The sequence below is a fragment of the Miniopterus schreibersii genome, assembly GCF_964146895.1.
Source record: "Miniopterus schreibersii genome assembly, chromosome: 7".
Lineage (NCBI taxonomy): Eukaryota > Metazoa > Chordata > Mammalia > Chiroptera > Miniopteridae > Miniopterus > Miniopterus schreibersii.
In genome coordinates this window covers 43,962,172-43,985,467 of record NC_138108.1, presented here as the reverse complement: position 1 = coordinate 43,985,467, position 23,296 = coordinate 43,962,172, and the positions used below count along the sequence as shown (strand labels likewise).

The 23,296-nt window shown below is 37.9% G+C and overlaps 1 protein-coding gene across 1 annotated transcript in view; it reads right to left on the bottom strand.

The window, feature by feature from the left end:
- LRP2 (LDL receptor related protein 2) overlaps positions 1–23,296 on the bottom strand; it is a gene marked incomplete at its 5' end in the record, with an annotated part of 182,270 nt that overhangs the window by 44,953 nt on the left and 114,021 nt on the right. The window contains 13 exons of the mRNA XM_081141970.1: positions 354–870; positions 2,186–2,481; positions 6,019–6,220; positions 7,893–8,024; positions 10,469–10,588; positions 11,940–12,065; positions 15,068–15,310; positions 16,260–16,463; positions 17,114–17,403; positions 18,522–18,680; positions 19,060–19,225; positions 19,349–20,269; positions 21,850–22,038. Coding sequence (XP_080998096.1) covers positions 354–870; positions 2,186–2,481; positions 6,019–6,220; positions 7,893–8,024; positions 10,469–10,588; positions 11,940–12,065; positions 15,068–15,310; positions 16,260–16,463; positions 17,114–17,403; positions 18,522–18,680; positions 19,060–19,225; positions 19,349–20,269; positions 21,850–22,038 — 3,565 coding nt within the window. The remainder of the gene's footprint in view (positions 1–353; positions 871–2,185; positions 2,482–6,018; positions 6,221–7,892; positions 8,025–10,468; positions 10,589–11,939; positions 12,066–15,067; positions 15,311–16,259; positions 16,464–17,113; positions 17,404–18,521; positions 18,681–19,059; positions 19,226–19,348; positions 20,270–21,849; positions 22,039–23,296) is intronic.

The window sequence follows — 23,296 nt, the reverse complement described above, 5'->3', positions numbered from 1 at the left end:
CCTGATGTGAAGCAGTTTCAAGTGACTGAAATTATCAGCGAATGCATGAGCCATCCTTAACATCATCTCCAGTTAACTGAATGGCGGGGAATGAAACAGCTCTTTTATCCTTTGTGATGCCCCACCTCCCAAATGATAGCATTAATTCTTAAAATCACTAGACTTTAGGTTCTGTGGTATCCCCACTTGAATACTAGGTACACAACAGAAAAAAACAAACAAACGTGCAGAAGCATTAAATGTATCCATATATTAACCAAGTTGAAAAAGATCAATTCCCTGCTAAAATGAAAACACGTGTAGAATTTTTTTTTTTTTCTTCAATATTAAAAAGCTCCTCAATGTGTTCTTACCTGGCAACCCAGTCTACAGCCAGGCTTTCTGCAGCTGGTAGTTTGTGCTTCATGATTGTCTCCCTGTTTGTCTTATTTAGAAACATTCTCTCGATGACTTTTTTCTCTATATCAATCCAGTATAATCTCTTTTCTACTCGGTCAAAATCCAGTGCCACAGCATTTCCCAGTCCTTGCAAAATGAGGGAGTAAAAGGAGCCATCTATAGTTAGGTTTCTCAAATAGTAACGGTTGCTAAAAATGAGATAGGGCTCGATGTTACTGTTCTGCCGGCAGCTCCTTCCATCTGGTTCTCGGATGTAGCCTGGGGCACACTTACAGATGTAAGAGCCCACTATGTTCTCACACTTCTGGCTACAGACAAAGGGTGTCTCCTGGCATTCGTCAATATCACTACAAGTCCGCTTGTCCGACATAAGCTTGTAACCAGGACGGCAAGAACAATAGAAACTGGTTAACGTGTCTGTGCAGTTCTGGTCACAGCCACTGAGTGAAGGGTCATTGCACTCGTTAATGCCTGGAGGTAAAAGAAAGTTATCAGAAAACCTAAAATGTCAACAATGGACCCACCATAATGGCCCAAAGTCAACATTTTCACTGTAAAGCACCAATTCTTATATATATATATGTATGTATGTATATGTATATATTTGTTAAGTTTATTATTTTTTAAAATTTATCTTTATTGTTGAAAGTATTACAGATGTCCCCTTTTGCCCCCTATTGACTTCCTACACCCTGCTCTCGCCCCCTACCCCAGGCCTTCCCCGGGGCTTCCCTGAACCATTGTCTGTCCTTCGGCTATGCATATATGCATAGAAATTCATTGGTTAATCTCTTCCACCCCCCTAACCCCTTCCCTCTGAAATATGTCAGTCTGTTGCGTGCATGGAGGGGCCTGGAGGGTATTATCCTAAGCTAAATAAGCCAGTCAGAGAAAGACAAGTATCATATGATCTCACTTATATGAAATCTAATGAACAAAATTAAACTGAGGAACAAAAAGATTAAGCACCAATTCTTAATGAATCATGCTAAAAATAGACAGACAATAAGGGATTTCTCAAGGCCATAGATTATTCAAAAGTCACTGATTTTTTTTCAACTTCCTCCCCAACTTAATCACTTCACTAATGGTTTTAATGATTAATACAAATAACAAGCTTAAGTTTGACTTCGAATCCTACACCAGCCAAACTTCTTTTAACCAATAATTTTAAAAGTAAAATGGCAGGAGAAAGACAAACAGAAGAAAAGAACCGGGCCAGTGGTGTGCCGGTAAAACAGGCCTCTGGGTGTACCCTTGGCTGGTCCTGTGACACATGGCCAAGCTCATGCAAAAACTACCTACACAGGGAGGAGAGGATGTTCTTATTAATCCTATGCTTTATAAGTTCTACAGTGGTTCCTTTGTGGGGGTTGGAGGAAGGGGAAGGTTAAAACTCTCCCCTTCAGTCACCTGAGGAAGAAGATGAAGAACCAGCTAAGAAATCCCAGAGGAAGGGCAGTTCAGGCAACAAGTCATTCCAAGGGTTCAAAGAGAAAAATCACTGTCATTAACCTTGTTTACCAATGCTGTTAGGTACTGACGGTCTGACTCTGCTCGTCTTCTGTTTTCTGTAATGAACTGTCTAACTGGTGACGAGTAAGTCCAGAAACATTTGTACGCTAACCTTATATACCAACTAATCCTTGCCTTTGATAGACAAAAATAGTAATTTTCTGGTAATTTTCTACTTAGAAGACAGACTGGAAAGTCCTGTCCATAAACGGGTGAGAATCTATATTCAGTCTCCCCATTTTCCTTTTCCCAAATCTTCTGTTATACTCACCACATCCTTTCTCATCACTGTTGTCTAAACAGTCATCTAGGTGGTTGCAGACTTTCACCATTTCGATGCAGTTCCCATTATCACACTTGAACTGATGAGGGGGGCACGTGGTTTCGGGGACATGGCACAAGTGCTCCAGCTCATCGGAATCATCTCCACAGTCATTATCCCCATCACAGATGTAGGCTTTATAAATGCAGAAGCCATTCTGACAGGTAAACTGATTCTGATCACAGGTAGGGTATGAGCAGTCCCTCTCATCACTGTAGTCACCACAGTCATTGTGCCGATCACACCTGTGTTAGGAGACCCAGTACAACTCTTGGAGAAGTTGACAAGTCTCAATTATCTCCTCTACATGAATGCCAGGTTGACCATTTCAATAACAAGATCACCAATGTCATTAGCTGCCCTCCCCCAGAATTTTCATCCACCCACCAATCTCCAGCAATAGAGGAATAGAATATTTAGCATTCCACACAACTTCCCCAGGTGCTGGTTGCTACCATTGGAAATGTGTGTCTAGAGCTATTTAAAACAATTGCATTCATTTCCCCCCAGTTTGATAAATTAATTAAACACAACTTTTATAATTTTGGTGTTCAAAAAGATCCATTCATCAGATAATGAGACAGCTGATGGGCACAGCAAACATCCTGGGTAGCCACATGCTAGAAGTGCCCATACTCAAGTAGGTACTCATAGGATGAGTGCTATATATTATAAATAATCAGATTATTAGATGTGTCCTCTAAGAACTTATATCTCCCAATTGAAGTAATGTTTGCCTAGGCAGTCCTGTTACTTCTGTCTTTCATTGTAATACTCTTGCCACCTACCATGAAATGTGAGTGGTAATGACGATGGGAAGGAGGAAAAACTAGTAGGTTAGCATGGACTACTGTCAAAAGAAAAAGGCATTTCATAGTTCTGGAAGCTAGTTTGGGACCTAAAATTCCTAGGCATCATATGGACAATGTAGTTTCCTGCAACTCTATGAGCCAGATTATTCTTCCTGCTCTACATTATTCCAAAATCCCTTGAAAGTCAAAATTACTGAAGGGAGCCCTGCTAACAGTAACAAAACTCATCTTGAGTTGGAGGCAGAGCATTAAAAGACATTAAGGTATCAAAGATGAATGTGGTTGCCCAGCTGGTGTGGCTCAGGGGTTGATTATTGACCTATGGTTCAGGAGAATGCTGTTCAATCCCCAGTGGGGGGGGGGGGTACAGGAGGCAGCCAATCAATGACTCTCTCTCATCATTGATGTTTCTATCTCTCTCTCTCCCTCCCCCTTCCTCTCTCTGAAATTAATAGTTATTTTTATTTTTTAGAAAGCTGAATGTGGCCAATATTAAAACTTATCTATGGTCAGGTCTTCTTACTAGCACTCCCATCCATAAACCTAGGGCACTGCCAATGTGATTTATACCTAATTGTGTGTTTGTAACTGTAAAGAAGGCTTCAATCAATGCAAGCTAGCCCAGACCCATTTGGTTTCCTGGGAGCTATTTAACTCATTTCCAAATGATTTAAGTTACCAATGCTTTCTTTCCTCTTGTTTAGATGCAACTCAAGAGGGAAAAATAAGTCACTTAGGCAAGCAAATCACCAGGTTTTTAGACACAATTGCATGTCAGTATTCCAGTGAGCTGCTCACAACTCAGTCTTATCCAGGTTCTTCAGCAGCATCAGTAATGAGCCGAGAGAAAAAAAAAAGTCTATAGGAAATATGACCACTGTACCAAATGAGGAGGTACACATTCTGCCAAGCAAGCAAGAAGGTGCACATTCACAGCATGCTTAGCGGAGGCTACTGGCGCTCCGGCAAACAGAATGTGGAGCTATTTTAGACCCTATAGCTCAGGTTTCCAGACAAACAGTACTTTTACTCTTCTGCCATAGCCCTTGTCAAAAGCACTTCAGAAAGCTGGGGCGGGCAGCAATAAAAGAGGGAAGGAGAGAGGAAGAAGAAAGAAAAGATGAATGAAATCATCTTCTAGATCAGGTAAGTCAGTGGCTAGACCATAGTAATTATGAAGGCAGAGCCCAGAAAGCCCAGAAAGGGAGTGAAATAACCTCGACCAAAATTAAGACCTCATGTAACTCTATTCCCTAGATCCGACACCTAGGTTTTCAGAATATATCCAAGCCTGATGGTATAAAATATCTACTGGCTTCAGAAGAACCAGGTATCAGTACAACACAACTCTTGAGCAAGTAGGGAGAAAATATAAAGATTTATTCACTTCCTTGTACAAAGACTAAAAATCTACAGATCATGCCCATATCAGTTAAATATAAAGAAAGCAGATTTAAATGCAAGTTCACTAAAAAAAAGGAGACAGCTCTGTCTCCTGAATGTCGTCAGGTTGTCAGTACTAAACAGCCACCTCTCAGCGATGTCCCTGTGGGGTTTCACTGGGGGGTGAGGCATCCCACGAGAGTTCTTTTCTAGACAACTTTTACCTACCTCTTTAATCACTACTATTTTTTAGTCATAATGTCAAGTCCCTGCTCCTTCCACATCCTTCATACAAGATAACCTTCTCTGGCTTCCTCGGCACCACCATCGTGAGCACACAGTTCTGCACCCTGCTGCACTCCAGCAGTAATTCAGGGTCTGCTGAGGGGCTGCCTGCCCTAAACAAATGGCCCCAGAAGCTCTGCTGCTCTGACCTTGTACCAGCTTCATAAATCTTTTCCATCTCCTTTCCTAGCAGACTGTAAACTGACAGTTCTTGTTTACCCATTATGCATGTATGTCCTTGGCACATGCTATATCTCCTTAGCTCCAGTTCCATGTGTCTGAATGCCTAATCCATATTTTCAGCTCAGGAACTCCTACTACACCAAACTCACCTTCCACCTTGAGCAAGGTCCCTTCTGGGCTCCCCTACTTTTTTAAATGTTCTTACTATTCTCCTAGTATATCAGGATTGAAAACTAAGCATCACTTTTTTTCTGTTTCCCTCTCTATCTAAAAAGTTGCTAAGTGAGGATAGTGAGAAACTGGGACACTAAAAAAAATAGAAACTTTTAGAATGGCCCATTCTGGAGAAAATGAGAAATCAAACACCAAAATATTACAGGAAAGGTCCCCAAAACTGGCAGGCTTTGAGCTGAATCTGTTTGACTGACTCAGTGTTAGAAGTTCAAATTTTTTTTCCAGCATTGAAAAATCTGAATATTTCATATGAAAATCCAGATTTCAAACTTCTCTAGAAAAAAAAGACCATAGAAGGTCTGGCTCTCCTGCCGCTCCTGCACGATGCTGAATGCGGAGCAATGCTGAGTGCGGAGCATGAGCTCCAGTTTACCTCACCTGTCTCTTCCTGCTGTCTCACTGACTCTGAGCCTAAGTGCCAAGCTCCATTTATCATCCTGCTTGCAATTGTTATTTTTCTCATAGCAGAGAAGAAAGTGAAGCATTTCTTATCCCCATGCCTCTATTTCAAATGGAAAACCAAGAGGGTCACCTGCTTTGAGAAAAAAATATTCTTATATCAAGCCCATTTATTCATCTCCCTGACCCCTTGTAGCACTTTCACCTTCATGAGCCCCTTCCTTTATAAAAATATTTAAAGTTATATTTAATAACAACACTGGTATAAAGGCAGCTCTATATATTAATATTACATATTAAAATAGCTGCTTTGACTTAAATTTTCTCTTTTTTCCCTTTTGATCTTAAAAGAAATCTAAACATTTTCATAGAACACTAAAAGTACCATGGGCCATAGGCACTGATGCCACCATGCCTAATGGATAAATCAGCTCTACCCCATGGATATTTGAGGTTTACTGGGAAATTTTTTAATCCTCAATTCACCTGTAGGAGTCTGGGACACACCGTCCATCACTACAGGTGAAATCGTTTCCAGAGCAAGATCCCCGGGTGCAGTTCTGTCGCTCATCGAAGCCATCAGTACAGTCTTCATCGCCATCACAGACCCAAGACTGGGGAATGCACCTACTGGATGGAGGCACATTGTTTACACAGAGAAACTGAGAAGCTGAGCATTTGTGACTCTCTGAAACAAAACACACATGGGTGGGAAACCACATGAGAGCTCATTCTAGCAGTCGAATCCTTTTCGAGCCATTATTTCTCTTGCTTTATGTTACTTAACAGCCTAAGGGATGAAAGAAAATGAGGAGAAAACAGGCAAACAAATCACATTGCTATGATAATAATATATCATAATAAAAATACCTCCAAAATTCCATTTTAATTGCTTTGGACCTTGGATTTTTTTTTTCCCCCAGAAGAAATAAACATAATAAAAACCTCACTTGGTTTTCTATAAAATTAAAATCATATTTTTCCCTTAGGGCTTCAGAAAAATACTCCCATTTTGATAACTGAATACCAAAATTATGCCTTACATTTGATAACATTTTCTAGTTTACAAAGTGTAATCACACAAACACAATGTGAGATAGGCATTCTTATGTGAATTCTACAGGTGAGAAAATTGAAGCTCAAAATGGTTAACTAGATGGCTCAAAGCCACAGAACTTTCTAAAGAGCTAGGGCTTCAAACCTAGATCTTTTTTCTCCAAATTTAGTGCTTTTTAAACTACATTACAGCTACCACTCCAAGTAGAATTAGAGTATAAAGGAGGAACATATATCAACAAGAGTTCTCAGAAACCATGACACTGTTGGGAAAGAGCAGAGATGTAATTACATAATCATCAATGCCCTGGTATAAAAGAACAGGTAGTTTATTTAATCTCATTGTGGGTGAGCAGGAGACAAAAGGAAGGGTGTCATGGTGAAGGGAGCTGGAGAAAGTACATGCTGTAGTCCATGCCTGTGCAGCTGCCAGCCAGACATTTCAGTGCACGGAGTGTCTGTGGAGCTGTGGATGATCGATGTCACTGCCATATGAGGTTATGATCAAATGCAAACATCAGGGAGCCACTGTTTTTATTGTTCTCCATAGAAAGACATTTTTCTGAGACCCTTTATCAAAGAGTTAGTAACGCTCTGTTGGTAATGGCAAATGGTGTTCCCTAGTCTGTTCAAAAACCCTTCTCCAAAGAACAGCTCTAAGGCAGCGATTTTCAACCAGTGTGCCGCACACCGGTGTGCCACCAGAATTTTAAAACACGCAATACCTGACTGTTTACTCAGGGGCACTGACCTCTTTTCCCTTAGACTGTCAAAAAAAATGACAGCAGCCAACACAACAATAGCTGTCCTGTGTGAATGAATCAAAGTTATACCTATTTTGTTTGTCAGATCAGCAAAAAAATACAATATATTTCTTGGTGTGCCACAGAATTTTAGTAATTATTTTATGTGTACCATGAGATGAAAAAGGTTGAAAATCACTGCTCTGAGGTAATAAATAAAACTGGAGGTATAATTAACCGCTACACTGTTAAAGCTGCTATTAATTTTAAGTGCGGCCAACTGAGTTCTCTTTATCTGCTCTAGAAATGTAGGAGATTATTTCCCTCAGCTAAATGGAAGAGAAAGAAAATAAAATTTTAAATCATTTTTCATAGTTTAAAAGCATTTAAGTACATGATATCAAACATTTCCAGAGTGGAAAAATAAAGATAACTTTCTACCAGTGTGTATTCAGTTAAAGAGGAATCGGCCTGACAATCAGACTCTCCAAACACATAAAAATCAATCTAGTGAGTTTCCCTGGAATGTGACTTTGCAGAAGAATTCACTGTGTCACTTACCACAGTGGTGTCTTTCATCTTCATCACTCATGTCCCCACAGTCATTATCATTATCACAGATCCATTCTGCTTCGATGCACCTCCCATTGTCACACTTGAACTCATCACTCAAACATGTTGACTCATGGTACCCTGAAAACAAAAATAAAAAGCACCTTGATGAAAAGAATGGATTTGCAGTCTAGAAATCACAAGGGAAGCCTGCTATTGCATGGGTTGTCTAGAACACTGATTCAAACTCTTTAATCATATCCCCACATGTACCTTCTCAACTAGCCAAGTTATTATAGACGTGAAAACCTGGCACCCTACAAAATTAGCCTGTGGCAAAAGAAATTTTAATTTTATCTATTAAAAATACAGCACAAGGATAACAGCAGGAAGAAATAGGACCTTTTATAAGCTGGTAAAAAGGAGTGTAGATAGATACAGTCTTTTGAAGAGACATCCCCTTTGACACAGCAAGACCATTTCTAGAAATCTAGCCCACAAGTATCTTCCCACATTCGCACAAAGAGTTTTCTAGAAGGATGTTGAAGGGGTTCAGAAGAGGCCTCTCTAAGATGTGCTTCTTTGGCATGTGGGTTATTTTGAGCTGAAGACAATCAAGACCCTACAGGCTCAAGAGAAACTTTTACCTCTCCCTTAAACAATTTAAATTGGGGGACTTGCCCATAATAAGAATTATCATCAGAAATAACATTTTATGACCTACCTATAGGGCAGGGCAAACTTCTAATTCCTGCACACCTGCTCTTTTATCAACCTGTGAATGGCCTCCCTCCCTCTGAAGCCCCAAGAAGCCTTACCTTTCATCATCATGTATGGCTCAGAATGCCATATCCCTCATCTTAACTTTCTGTCTCTGAACCTCTCATATTTGTGGGGTATCTGACTCACCCATGTATATGGGGTTTCCATATGTACATGTAATTAAGTCTGGTTATTTTCTGTTAATAATCTGTGTCGTGTAAATTTGATTATTAGACCACCCAAAAGAACCTGTAAGAGTAGAGAAAATTTCTTTCTCTCCCACAATATTCATTCCAGCATTATTTTTCAAAGTGAAACAAATGAAAGTAAAGAAAGGTGAAAAAAATGGGACTTTTACTTCTTTTATACATCTTATTATTTCTTTAAAATGATACTGCTGCATATTTTTAAAATGTATTCATACATAAATTTTGTGTTTATTTTCACTTAAATATATCAGGCAGTTGGTACAAATTGCTATTACTATGACTTTGGTTCTCATAAATATGGAAACTATTTATTCTTCACATATTTTAACTACTAGTTTATATATTTAAACCAATCTCTAAAAAAAATTAAAATAAAATAAACCAATCTCTAATACTATTCTACTCACATTATTTCATTTGTGGATCCTCAAAACACTATGTGCCCTTTGTTTTCTACAGAACTTTCAGGGTTGGGGGAAAGAAATTTGGCAAAGGGCTTCAAATAATCACTCTCCAACTATTAGGCACAGAATTTAAACCTGAGAGAAAACAGGAATAGGAAACCCTCTGAATTCTGCTGTAAAACTATGTGAATGGGCCTAAGAAAACATGCACAAAATAAAAAGTTTTATATATGATGTCATTTACTGCAGTGATATTTATAATAGAGGAAAAATATAAGCAATCTAAATGCTTAAAATAGAGGCAATGAACTCAGTGATAATCAGTGGAATATTATAGGGCCATTAAAAAAGAGTATAAAGACAATATAACAAGGGTCAGCAAACTTCCTCTTAACCAGCTAGTAAATATTTAGGTTTACAGGCCATATGTTCTGTGTCTCACCCACTTGACTGCCATCATATACGAAAGCAGCCACAGAAAATATGGGACCACATTCTAATAAAACGTCCTTTATAAAGACAGGAAGTTGGCCTATGGCTATAGTTTGCTGACTGCTCTATTGCAATATGATTTGACAGATTAAAAAAATCACAATCAATGTAAAATATTGTACCTTTATATTTTTACAATTACGTAAAATAATTTGCATGAAGATAGGTTAGAATTTGCAAAGGTAAATAGCAGCCTCCAAATGTAAACAAGCACAAGCACTTCTAGGAATACCAAAGGGTCCCTGGCACTTCTCACATGGCCATAAGACCTTTCCATAATTGGGGACACAGGCAGAAGAGGAGGAGGACATGTGCCTCTAATATGTCCCTTGCCCATGTATGTGATGATTCCAATCACTTTTGTATCCCCCCCACAGTCACATGGGTCAGAACTCAGCCAAACTCAGAAATTCCAATTCACGGTCAATTAAAATTAATTAAGTTCTACAAGCCAGGCCCCATACTAGGGGCATCACCAACATAACCTCATTTCATCAGCACCAATCAGCAACTTCCACATCCTGATCAGCAGCCTGCACCGTGCCCTGCACTGACACATTTTTAATGAATGCCTGCTGAGTGGTTTCAGGATCTCAGCTGAGAGCAGGAGCAGGGAGTGCAAACGTTCAACAGCCATGACCATCGTCTGTGTTGGAAGCAGTTGGAAGAGTTCCTCTTACTGCACCATACTGCTTTTCGTGCTTGCCTACTCTCTTACCACAAGTGGCAGGTTCATCAGAGCCATCAGGACAATCTCTTTCTTGATCACAATACCAACGGCTAGGAATACAGCGTCCAGATGTGCAGTGGAACTCATTGTTGCTGCATGTGTGAACGGCTGTGGGAAGGGAAAGAAGATAAAGCCCATGAGCAAAACACCAGCTCGTTCTCATCAGTCTTCACAATCTGCCTATATCTCTAAACTGAATAAACAGTTGCCAAGAAAGGAAGACTGAGGCCTGGGAAATGGGATTTTGTGTATGTGCTTTCCATGGGAAGGGAAGAATATGGTGAGGGGGGAGAAGCCAAACAATACTGCTCCAATTTTCTGGAATATTTTTTCCTGCATTCTATAAATCCCAAAACAAACTGCATTTGTTAGAACTACCAAAGTACTATCCTTTTGATACATGAAATCACAAATTGTGTAAAAGAAGACTTGCTTCTAAGTTTTCTGCTGTAACATAAACTTAAATAAATTATATTGAAATAATAATTAAAAGCAAAAATAGCAATATGACCATATCTGTGCTCACCCCACACACAACCTTTAGCCACATCAGACCATAATTTTAGAGAGTTAGCAAAATTCTGCTCTTAGTCATCCTTGTTACATGGGGCCTTTTGTGAGTAAAAGAACTCTGCCTATGTTTGAATATTGGTTCTTTTCTCTAGTAACCTTAAGTAGCTCTGGTCAAATGTATTTTGTTATGTGGGTACAAACCAGAATCAAGTCTTACTCTTCCGGTCGCTTTGGCCCATGATGTCTAATAATTTGCCAGGACCAAAAAAAAACACTGATAAGGAAGCAGAGGTCCCCAAAAGATCGGCAGTAGCTCTGATCCATGTGTCCTCATCTGATGGCTGCAGCCTGAATTCTGCTTCTTCTTGCTGCTGTTACTACAACTGATTCCTGCTCTTGAACTATATATAGTCTGGCCTGGTGACAATTACTGAACTCTTAAATGATGTATCTATTTACACTAATAGTCTCAAAGTTATCAAGCTTAAGAAAGGCCTTTTAATTTTAGCTACAAATACAAGAAATTGTTTATTTGAACCAAATTGCTAAATATGAAATAAGGATTTCTGAAATTTAAACATATTTAAATTAGAAAAATTATCTCAGTTACTAACAATTACTATAAGGGCTTAACATGCAAATTCTGCCTGAAGTTCCTGAAGACAAAAGGCCTTCAACTCAGAGAAATGGCTCTGCAATGTGGAAGGTTACGTATCAGAGCAGGTCTATGCAGGAAATATTTGGAGTCCAGCCTCCAGCCAGGGAACAGAAAGAAGGGGCTTCCTATGCCCCTCCAATCACATCCTAAAGTAACTGCCCTCTGCATTTATTTACAATGTCATTTAGAGATGACAAATTAAATTGGGCCCAAACACCCAAGCCATATAGCTTTGTATTAGCTGAATGCACCCCTGGAACCACAGAAAGATAAGCAGGCTTATATTACCGCAAAAAGTGGGGCTTTCGTCACTCATATCTCCACAGTCATTGTCTCCATCACACAGGTAAGTACGAGGAATACAAATATTTGTACTGTGACACTTTGTGAATCCAGACTGGCAAGTGTGATCAGCTTAAAAAAAGACAACCAGATATACATTTGGAACATATCCACCACACATATACCATAAAGAATGCCCATGTTAATGGGCCTACTGCAGAATTCAAACCACCAGAAGAGAGGCATTTTCAAAGCTATTCCAGAAGCATGATCCATGACGCTTATGTTATACAGCAGATTCTAGCGTAAAAAGAGATATTACCAGCTGATACTGCAGGGAGGTGAAAGGAGGCCTCCTTTGTAGTTTAAATCATTTTCATTATTTAATAGCATCAACAAGAGTCCCGCTTCTTAGTTAAATAAAGGATGGCATATAGAGTAATTTGTAGCTATAAAAAGGAATAAATAAGATCTCTATTCTGATAAGGAATGGTGGTTTGATCTCCAAGATATAGTTAACAGTAAGAAAGCACAATTTAAAACAGTAGACTATCATTTGTGTAAGAAAAACAATGATATGAGTGTGTGTTTGTGTGTGTGTGTGTGTGTGTGTGTGTGTGTGTGTGTATCTGTGTGTGTGTAGAAAGAGAGACAGGTAAGCTTATATTCAAAACAACAATAAAAAATAAACTAATGAAAACTGTCACCCCTGTGGATAGATGGAGAATAGTATGGAGGGAGCAGGATAGAGAGGCCAAGGATGTAAGGCTTCTGTTAATGTACCTTGTCATAAAACTTTGACTTTGAAATCATGTACATTGTTCTGAATAAATAAAAAAATAAAAATAAAAATGGAAAAAGGAAACCAATTGCTAAAGTTTGGAAATAATAACAAAATTAATAGTAAATCAAGCTGATAGCATAACAAAGAGAGAGAAAATTCAACTGACTTTAATACCAGTATTTTGACTGCACATCCCTAGAGAGACATAATTTGAGAACATGAAGGACCTAAAGTTTTTAATCACATTTAGTAGATTTATTAGTAATAGTATTATTTGTTTGGCTATTTTGAAATTATTATAGGCATTTTTAAATTACTTTGGAGTAAATCAAATAAGTCATTATGTAATATCATTAGAAATCAAGATTTTTAGCTTAGAGAAGAGATATAATTATAAAATCTAAGATGTAAAACACCCAGAATCTTAAATTAAAATGGGAAATACTGATATAAAATTTCTTCCCTAAAAAATGTATTTTCCTAGCTCTGTCCACTGAAAAGGCCTAGAAGCAGTAAAAGCCAAATAGGAATAGGGTGTCTCAACACCATGATAATTTTTAAATGCCATAAAAGGAACGAGGTCTCCTTGGATAAGTGGTTACTTCCAGCTCTGAGACAGGAAATGTAGAAGTCTAAGCTATGGAGAGCTGAACAGGCCATGTCAAAATACCGGAGGAGCCAACCTAGCAGGGCTCCTGCAGGACTGAAATAGGAAAACTGAGCACCAAAAAGAATAAATTACTTCACAGCATTAAAACTGATAAATTAGGTAAAAATCTATGAGTTCAATAAAATACTATAAACGAAAAAAAACTTAGTGTTCCTTGCTCACCAACTCATTAGTACACTGAAAACTGACAAATACAGGGAAAGAATCAAACATTTATCCTGTAGATTTGTATTTCAGGATAACAAAATAGTTGATAAGGGAAGGGTCTTCTTTATACCTTCAGCTAGCAAATGTGGAAGGAATAACAATTTTAAAAAGCCTATTTTGTAATAATGGATTTATGAAATAACCATCCATGGATGTTAAAACCATTGGGTAAAAGGCTGATTGGAACTTCCTAAGAGAAGATCCAGGCTGACTGGTAAGGCCACTAATTAATTGTATCGTCACCTGAAGCAGAACAACCAAGCATTAGTGCCTCATGATGTGATGCAACAGTGGTAGTGCCTATTCTTACCCAAAGAATTGAACCTATTCAAACCTCTAGGCCTAAATTCCAGTTCATAAGATAAGAGAGATAAAATAACAAATTAAGAAACGCAATTATGCAATTAGTCAAATCCAGAATGTGGGAAATTCCACAAGACAAATCAATGTCATTTAAAAAAAAAAAAAGTGGGAACCATTGTGGCATAAAAAACAATGAAGAAGAGTTACAACAATCAAAATCAATGTGTAGATCTTGTCTGAACCTTAATTTGACTATAACTGTAAAAAATTGGGGTGATAAATCACAAAATTTGAATATGGACAGAGTACTGGAGGATATTAAGTAAGTATGGTTGGTTTCGCTAGGCATTATAATGGCATGGTAGTTGTTTTTCAAAGTGTCTTTATCAGGAATATGCATGTCTAGGAGTTGCTTTAAAATATTCAGAAAAAAAGTTGAGGGAGATGGATGAGACAGATTGGCCATTTGTTGATAAATGTTGACTTATTTGTTTATAAATGTTGATTATACCACCACTGAGTGAGGGGTGTATTATACTATTCTTTCTGCTTTGGTGTATATTTGAAATTTTCCATTAGAAAAGTTCTTCTAAAAGCACACCCAAATAAGTATTGTATATAACTCTCCCTACGAAAGCAACAGAGCATATAGATATATCTAAACTGAAAATATATTTGAACTTACAGTCTGCTCTTTTGTTTTCCCAAGACACTAAAGTGAAAATCCCAGAAATTTTGGGAAAATCAATGAACTAAAATGAGCATACCAGAAAAAAATAAAAATACCAATCATTTTGGTCAGCACCATACTATGTAGCTTTTTGCACAACAAACATTAACCACAACACATTTATGCAATAATTTTGGTCAATAAAACAACCAAAATTTTTGTCAAGTGAAATTTTAATCTGGCAGATGTATAAGCCAAAGATAAAATACTTAAGGTTAAAATAGCCCAAGGTATAAATCAAAGTCAATAATTCAAGTGTTAAGTAAAGTTGTTTCTAAAAATCATCCAGTAAAATATATTAAAATGAAATTTATGTTTTGAATGAATGCTTAGTTCTTTGATTTTTTTAAAGAAAGCCCTTGTTTTTATATAAAAATGTCATCTCCCATGATCCAAAATTTCAGACCCCAAAGCACAGTAAGTACTTAAGGTGAACTTACGGCAATTTTTCTCGTCTGAAGTGTCATTATCGTGGCAGTTGTTTACGCCGTTGCAGACAAACTGGAGAGGTATGCACCTCCTGTTACTGCACGTAAATTCCGTGGTGGCATTACACGCACTGAACAGGCACCCTTCCTCATCACTGTTGTCACCACAGTCATTGTAGTGATCACAGCGATAATGATACGGGACACATCGCCCATTGTCACAGGTGAAGGCTGTCGAATGGCAGGTGTGAAATGCTAAGAGGAGGGAAAAAGGCACTGATGAAACCTCTTGAATAAAGCATCATCCTAATTTCTCAAAAGATACAATCAAATAGAATAGACACTTAGAGTTTACCTTCCAAGGCAAAAACGGCTGCAAAATGGACTGCATGCAAAGTGAGATAACACTTTAAATTAGTTAGATTAAGCAAAATATGATGTAGGCTTTTTTTTTTTCCAGCAAATAAAGTATTTTAAGCAAATGGCAAAGTCACTCCATTTCTCTATCATCTCAATTTAAAAGTTTATCTTACTCACAGAAGAGCATGTAAATACAGTTTCTTTGGGGGAAATAAAAATCTTAGCCCCTACACAGTCTACTAGAAAAAGGTAACTAACCTCAGATAATCCTAAGAAAGTCTACTGTGTTTTACTCACCCCAATCAGATGGAAGCATAGTATTGGGAGTGATTTGAATAAAATTATTGAATTAATGATCCTTCTGCTATTTAAATTAATAAAACTATAACAATCTCTTACTGGAGCCCTTAATTCCATGCTAAGTCATGCTTACCATGCATTAAGCCTCCTGTTGTGTTTTTTATACTATTTCTCTTATGCTTCACAAGAATCCTAGTAATTGCTCCATTTTACAGATGAGATGCCTGAGGCTCAGAGAGGCTAAGTAACTTTCACAAGGCTATATAGATTGTGTAAATGGCATAGCCAGGATTTTAATTCAGCACGTTTTGCTTTTAATCACTACAGAGGGGCTTCCTAATGAACCTATTCCATGGCACATGTATCAGTTTATTTGTGATTTAGCAGAAATGCAGCCTGGATTCTCAGAGTAAATGCTTTTCATTTCTAACAGGATGCCCAGATACAAATTGCAAATGTATTCACACATAGCAGGATTCTGTACCAAACACTTGACATAAAGACAACTTTAGCTCCTAACAAAAGCTCCAAGAGTCCAACTCACCACACACATTTTCCAGCTCATCACTGCCATCGCCACAGTCATTGCTGTTGTCACATTTCCACTGCTCCAAGATGCAGCGCCCATTGAGGCAGGTGAAATTGGAACCAACACACCGTACACCACTGTCCACAATGCAATGCTTATTGTTGTTGGCCAGATACCAGTGGCCCTCCTGTGGACACTGGCACTCGGCACCATTTGGACCTGAAGAAAGGCCCAGAGAAAGCAAAAGACTTGTGTAGTAAACATTCATAGTTTCTCCTCCAGAGTAGAACTTGGCAACAGCTTCTACATTGAATGTGCTATAAGACAAGCCAGGGAAACTGCTTCCATCAACCTTTCAAAGATATTCTGAGTTATATTTCCATCAAGAAGAACCACCGCCAACTGATCAATGTGGCTGATTCACCCTAATCTTTAAACAATTTCTCATCTACACTGAAACAATTGCAATGATTCTACCTTCTCAGCAAAATCTGTGAAGCATCGGTACCACAAGGCACATCTTCCTATGTGTTGTTCTCTGTAAAACCCACTATGAAGCACATCACACATCATATCATTAGAAACATTTCCAACTATAGATAGTACCTCCTAAGTGGAAGAATTAAATCCCAATCCCCATCTTTCTTTCTACCTCCATCAAGCTTGAATTAAAAATGCCTTCATAAGAGGGCTCCATATCAAATAGAAAAAAAACCCTGTCAAAGTCTTCCTTTCAACATACAAACCTCCAAACCTATATTTTGAATTACCCTGAAATCAAGAATTTGGAGTTCGTTCTTCTTTACAGCATTCCCTAAGTTGTCACATTATCATGCTCCTTGATTCTATCTTCACGAGCAATGCCTTACCTGGTGCACAAATATGGCTGCAGCCCCCATTAAACTGGTCGCAAGGATTGCTGCACTGCTGTGGGTGGTCCTTCACAACAACACAAACACCCATAAGCCGGACTGGAAAACTCGTGGTCATTGCAGTCTGGCCTGATCCATCATATTTGTTAGCTCGGTAAATTTTTTTTGTGGACCAGTCAGTCCAGTAAATATACTGGCCATTGAGAGTCAAGCCAAAAGGACGCAAGATTGTGCTGACAATGACCTCACGGTCCATGCCCTTTAGAGTGCTGCGTTCAATCTTGCGCCTAAAACAGAGTAAAAAAAAAAAAAAAAAAAATGCTTGAATCCAGAAAGAGTAAGTTCTTCAACTGGCAGTGTAATGCCTGGGCCTAACCATTGCTTTACACAAGCCCTCGACCTTCTTTTCAAGTGGAGGATATGCCACAGGAAATGTTCCTTCTAGTAATGGGAGGTCTTAATTTGGTTATCAAACAATGGCCTATATAATTAATTTCCAATTACTAATATAAACTACAAATAATCCTATAAAAAGGACCAAGTTGACATTAGTAACAGGAGAATATTATGAAATAACACATGTAATGCGTGGAACTCAGTGTTTAGCACATAGTAGTCACTCAATAAAATAATTACATTTCTCCCAACTCCCTTCATGAATTTTTTGATTTGTCATTTACTAAGTGCTTTGAGATATTTACCAGAAATAATCCAAATTTAGACACAAAACATCACTGCTTTGTTTCAAATAAATTGAAGATCAGGTTGTTAGGTACTCAGTGTCACAGAGCCAAAAACATAAGAAAGTAATCAAGAAAAATGAAGATTCCTGACATGTAGATACCAGCCATAATAAACAAAATCATCTCATCTCTTCAACTATTCCATTAGGATGATTGGAGTGTAATTTCAGGGCTACTTGGAGATGTTACATATAAAATTAGAGTTAACGAAAGTATCTAAGGAAAATATTAAGAAAGAATCTATTTGAGAAAATAACTAAAGTCAAGACTAAAGGAAAATATTTTAATAAGACACTGAACACTAAAGCCCAGAAAAAACTTCATATCAATGTGTATTTAAAAGTCATTCATATTTTATGGTAGTTAAATGGATCCTGTAGATTATAAATTGAGTGGTTACATTTGGAAGCATAGTTGAAATTAATTCATCTAGTAATGCATCTTTAGATGCCTTTTAGTTCATAATTGTTAAATCTCATAACATAGATTAATTTTCACAGGTACATTCACCAAGCTAGAATATTGTTTCCAAAACTGATTCTGTGTTTTGGCTACATCTGTTTGGCATTTTATATTGTCATTCCATTATGCAAATCTCTCCTCTTTGAAAGTGGGAAGAATTCGTCTTATCCACACCTACATGAATAACCAAAGACACGTACAAACTAGTATCTGTCCAGTAGAGAAGATCTTCCTCATGGTCCACAGTGAGCCCACAGGGCCAGACCAGGCTGCTGTTCACAATGGGTTCCCGGAAGTTTCCTCCCACTGTGGCTCTCTCAATTTTGGCATTAGTATCCCAGGAACTCCAGTAGATGTACCTAGTCATCCAAAAAAAGTCATAATTAATTCATTACAAGGAACCTCATAATCTTTACTTGAAAAAGAAGAACAGCCATCTTTAACTGAAAATTGATATTAACAAGGCAAATATAACCCTACTCATTTCCTACCCACACAACTTGCCCAAAAGGGATTTACTGAGTCAGAGCATTGACTCCCTAGTATACTGCCAACCTTTCTAGCATAAAGGTGAGTTCCTTCCCAGGTAAAGTCACTCATGCTCTTTCACCCTTGAGTCAGTAGCTACAGTGTTACAGGCCATAAAATGTTGGCCCTGTATGAACATAAAATAATTTCACGCCCCTCTCCCTTCAGAAATAAGCAGACAGAAAGATAATAAGAAAGATGATGGCATACCCTCCACAAGGATCTAACACAATTGCTCTTGGCTTTGGAACATGGGCTATCACAGCACGCTTAGATCCATCCTCAGCCATGGAGTTAATCGTCTGGTTGGTAAAGTCACTGTAATAAACTCTTCTATTGATCCAGTCAAAAGCAATGCCATCAGTAGTCCCTATATCTGGACATACACCAACAAACACACATACATTAAGAGTCTCAATATGCATTTTTAGAATCAATGGGTCATCTAGTGTGTTGATCCCACTGTGTCCAAGGTAAGCTACACCTGGAGTGCACTTACCTGAAACAATGACAGTGGGAGAACTGATCCCTGCATTCAGGTTGACATAGGAAATCTGGCCATGTCTAGCTTCTAAATTTTGTGTGAAGTAAATTCTGTTATTTATGCTGTCATAGTCCAGGGCCATGACATGTCCTCCCACACTTATTGCTTGGAAAGGTAGGGTATGGTCTTCAGGATCTAAGTGTAAGCTTCCCAAGGAATTCTCTAAGGCAAAGATGAGGAAATTTTCTTTTGGAATGGTACAACTCTTGCCATCACGGTCCAGGGTCCCAAAAACACAGCTACAGTTTGGGGTGTGCAATCCAGGTAGAGCAAAGCAGAGATGGGGGCATCCACCATTATTTTCCAAGCAAGGGTTGTTGTTGACCTCTGATGGTGACCGGGGCTGGACACTCCGGTCAAAGACTGTCACATCTCTTAGCCAATTGATATTGTCCCTTATCACGGCTGGTGGTTCTGTGTTCCCTGGTTCCTTGCTAGCTTGGAAGATTTTTTTTAAATTTCTGTCTACCCATATGATAGAATTTCCAAAAACAGTGATGGCATAAGGAGTTGGGTAACGACTGCCATAACGAATCACTTTCAATTCCTTTCCCTCAGCATTGATCCTTGAAATTACATCTAAAGTATCATCAACCCAATAAACGTAGCCATTGCTATGGTCCACTGCTAAGCCCCGTGGTGAGACAATGCCTTCTGATACTAGCACAGTCCGATTGGTGCAGTCAAGAAAAGCACGTTCAATCTTTGGGTTTTGCCCATAGTCAGCCCAGAAGAGGTATCTATTCTTGGGGTCTACAACAATATCCCTGGGCATATCCACTATGACTCTAAGGAGAACCCGACGGTAGGTGGTATTGATGCGCAGAACTTCTATCAGGGCTTCAGAGTCAAAAGCATTGATGAAATAAAGGTTTTCTGCAAGGGAAAAAAAAAAGCATGCTGATGAATGGAAAGCCAAGAAGAAAAAAGAGCACACCTCTTCAAATTCTAAACAAAATATGTAAGGTTGAGGTTTGGCTCAGTAGATATTGTCTTTTCCAAGATAATAAATGTCTCACTTTAGACTTAGAAAAATAAGTGTTTACTCGGGATCTAAAAAGATTGTTTCTTCAAATTTAAAGAGAAATGTGCCTATCTTCAGCTTCTAAAGCACATTAGAATTCAGAGCAAATGTCAGAACCCACTTTCTACTCAAAGGTGTATTTCTAAGAATGTCCTTCCTTTTCTACCTGAATGTTTAAGACCTGAATTTTCAAAGACTCTAAATATACATCATCATGGTATAACTTCTGCTCCAACATGATGAAAAGGAGCAAAGAGGGAAAGCCATCAGGATCTCAGGTTGTTGATCAATGTCATCAGTGCTCCTTGCTCTTAACATTAACATGAGGTCTTTTTCTAGTCTTTCTAACTAGTATAGGTGTTTTCATCCCTTGAACCTTCTCCAGCCATCAAGACAAAAGTGCATTTTCCTTTGAGCATTACAGAACAATGTAAATGCAAGAATAAAAAGACCATGATGTGAAGACAGTATAATGGAGAGTAATCCCAAATCAATTCTATGAAGTTGAAAGTGTGTTGTTAAACTATCTACCAAGGCACATCTACTTTGTTCCTGTACCTGACTCGATAGACAATGTTACTGATCTGCTCTTTTCATTACTTATCTCTAATTGGACTATAAGTATATTCTAATCCTTTAATCCTGGGTTGGCAAACTTTTTCTATAAAGGCTTATTAATAGTAAATATTTTTAGCTTTGCAGAGCATGTGCTTTCTTTCACAAGCACTCAGTTCTGCCACTATAACACAAAAGCAGCCATGGCCAATACATAAACAAATGGGCATAGCTGTGTTGCAGTCATTTGGCCCATAGGCCACAGACTACTGACTCCTGCTTTAACTATACCCTCAGTAATAACATAGTAAATTCATAATCAGGAATGAGATTTAGAAGCCCTATTAACACCTTACCTAAGCATACTACCATCATTTGCAATAAACTCTTATGATAGTACCTAGATTTTTATAATACATTTTAATATTTCTATGTGATATCTACTTACCAAGCTGGATAACACTCAGTGATACCTATTTTTATAGAATGGCATTATATTCTAAAAATTATAATATATTTAATACAGCTGATTCTCAGTGTATCATTAAAAATGAGTGATATTTCAAAGTTAAGTACATGAAGCAATACAACTAATTTAATGTAATATTGGGTCTGGCATTTGAAATAGAACTACAATAGAGAAAGTGCCTAATCAAAGAAGTATTTATAAATTAACATGAGGAAGCAATTGAGAATTTGGAAACTAAAATTTCTCAGCTATAAATAGTAGCCATTTCATGGTTTACATTATATTTTAATATCAGAAAAACAGATCTGTAGTATATAACGCTAGACTAAACTTTCTAGCATAAACTAATATGATGAAGATACAAACACAAAAAAGTTTTTCAATAAAATCAGTATATAGTTTACCTACCTGCTACCCAATCCATGGCAATACCCCGCACTCCATTTTCGCCTATCCCATGGGTAATGATGTTTGTGAAACCAGATCCATCGGGTTTGACTCTACGGATTGCATTATAAGATTTCTCTGAGATGCTAAAATCACACCAATAAATAAATCCAGAAGATACATCAACATCCACATGCAGTGCATTTCGTCCTGGAATGTTCAAGAAAATATCATTAAACAAGGCTCTAGCTGGAACTAGAACTTTTAAATGTCTGCCCTTCCTCTCAAACCCTCATTCCCAAACCCCTGCTCCGGCTATGCCCCATTACAAAATAAAACTATTTGATTCTTAGTCGCAATGAGCACACCTACCACCCAGATCTTGGCTTCTCACATTTCCCACAATAAGGAACACTGGTGGGGTGGGCAGGTATGAGGTAAGGCTTGAACGTCTCACTACACTAAGAAGCAAGGAAGCACTCAGACACTAATGGAAGCATGTCAAAAGCACAGAGGCAGCCTCTGCAAGAGGCTCACCCTGGCCAACATGGATCAGCATCAGAAGTGCAATTACGTCAAATGATTTATAACACATTGAGTAAAAAAAATAAAAATTTTGACTCCACAGTGATGATAATTTTTTTTAACTTTAACTTTAACTTTAAATAGGATAGTTCTCCTAGAAGAATGTTATCTATTAAATGTAGAAGAAATGATAGAATAAGAAAATCACTATTTTGCAATCCTAATTAAATAATCAGTTCAGACAGGGATTGTCAGTGGCTGCTAAAACCAATGGGTAAAAGGCACTTGGGAAACAAGATATTCACAGGGTGTCAAAGTGTAACCCCCAAAATTTCATACAAATTACAAAGGGGAAAATATATCTTTAAAAGGCAAGGATTTCACGGTGACCACCTTAACCAAGTGATCAAGTTTAAGTATCATTGAGGGGAACATGCTGAAATTATGTTCTTAATAAGATTCTGTACCAAGTATACAGCATTTATTTATGAAGCATTCTTGCCAAATGTGTTCAACCCCAATCTAATCAATTAGACCTAACCTTCATTTCATGGGAAATGCAAGGTATAAACTGAATAACAGGTTAAATGACAAATAATCAAATAATAATCAAACAAATCCTCAATGTGAGATTCTGAAAGACAACAGGTCTCAACCCCCCCCCCCAAAAAAAAAAAAAACAGGAGCAACTACTACAGATCAAAAGACACTAAAGAGACATTCCAAATATAATACATGAATCTTCATTAGCTCTTGGCTGGAACACAACAGTAGTTATAAAAAAATTTCTGAGGCAAACTAGAGAAATATAAATGTGCATATTAGATGCTAATTCCATTAAAAGTTGCATGCTAAAGTACGTAGGGGTGAAGCATATCTGCAGTTATTTGTAAAAAGTTCATTTAAAATGTTTGTATATGTACAAGGTGGGGCAAAAGTAGGC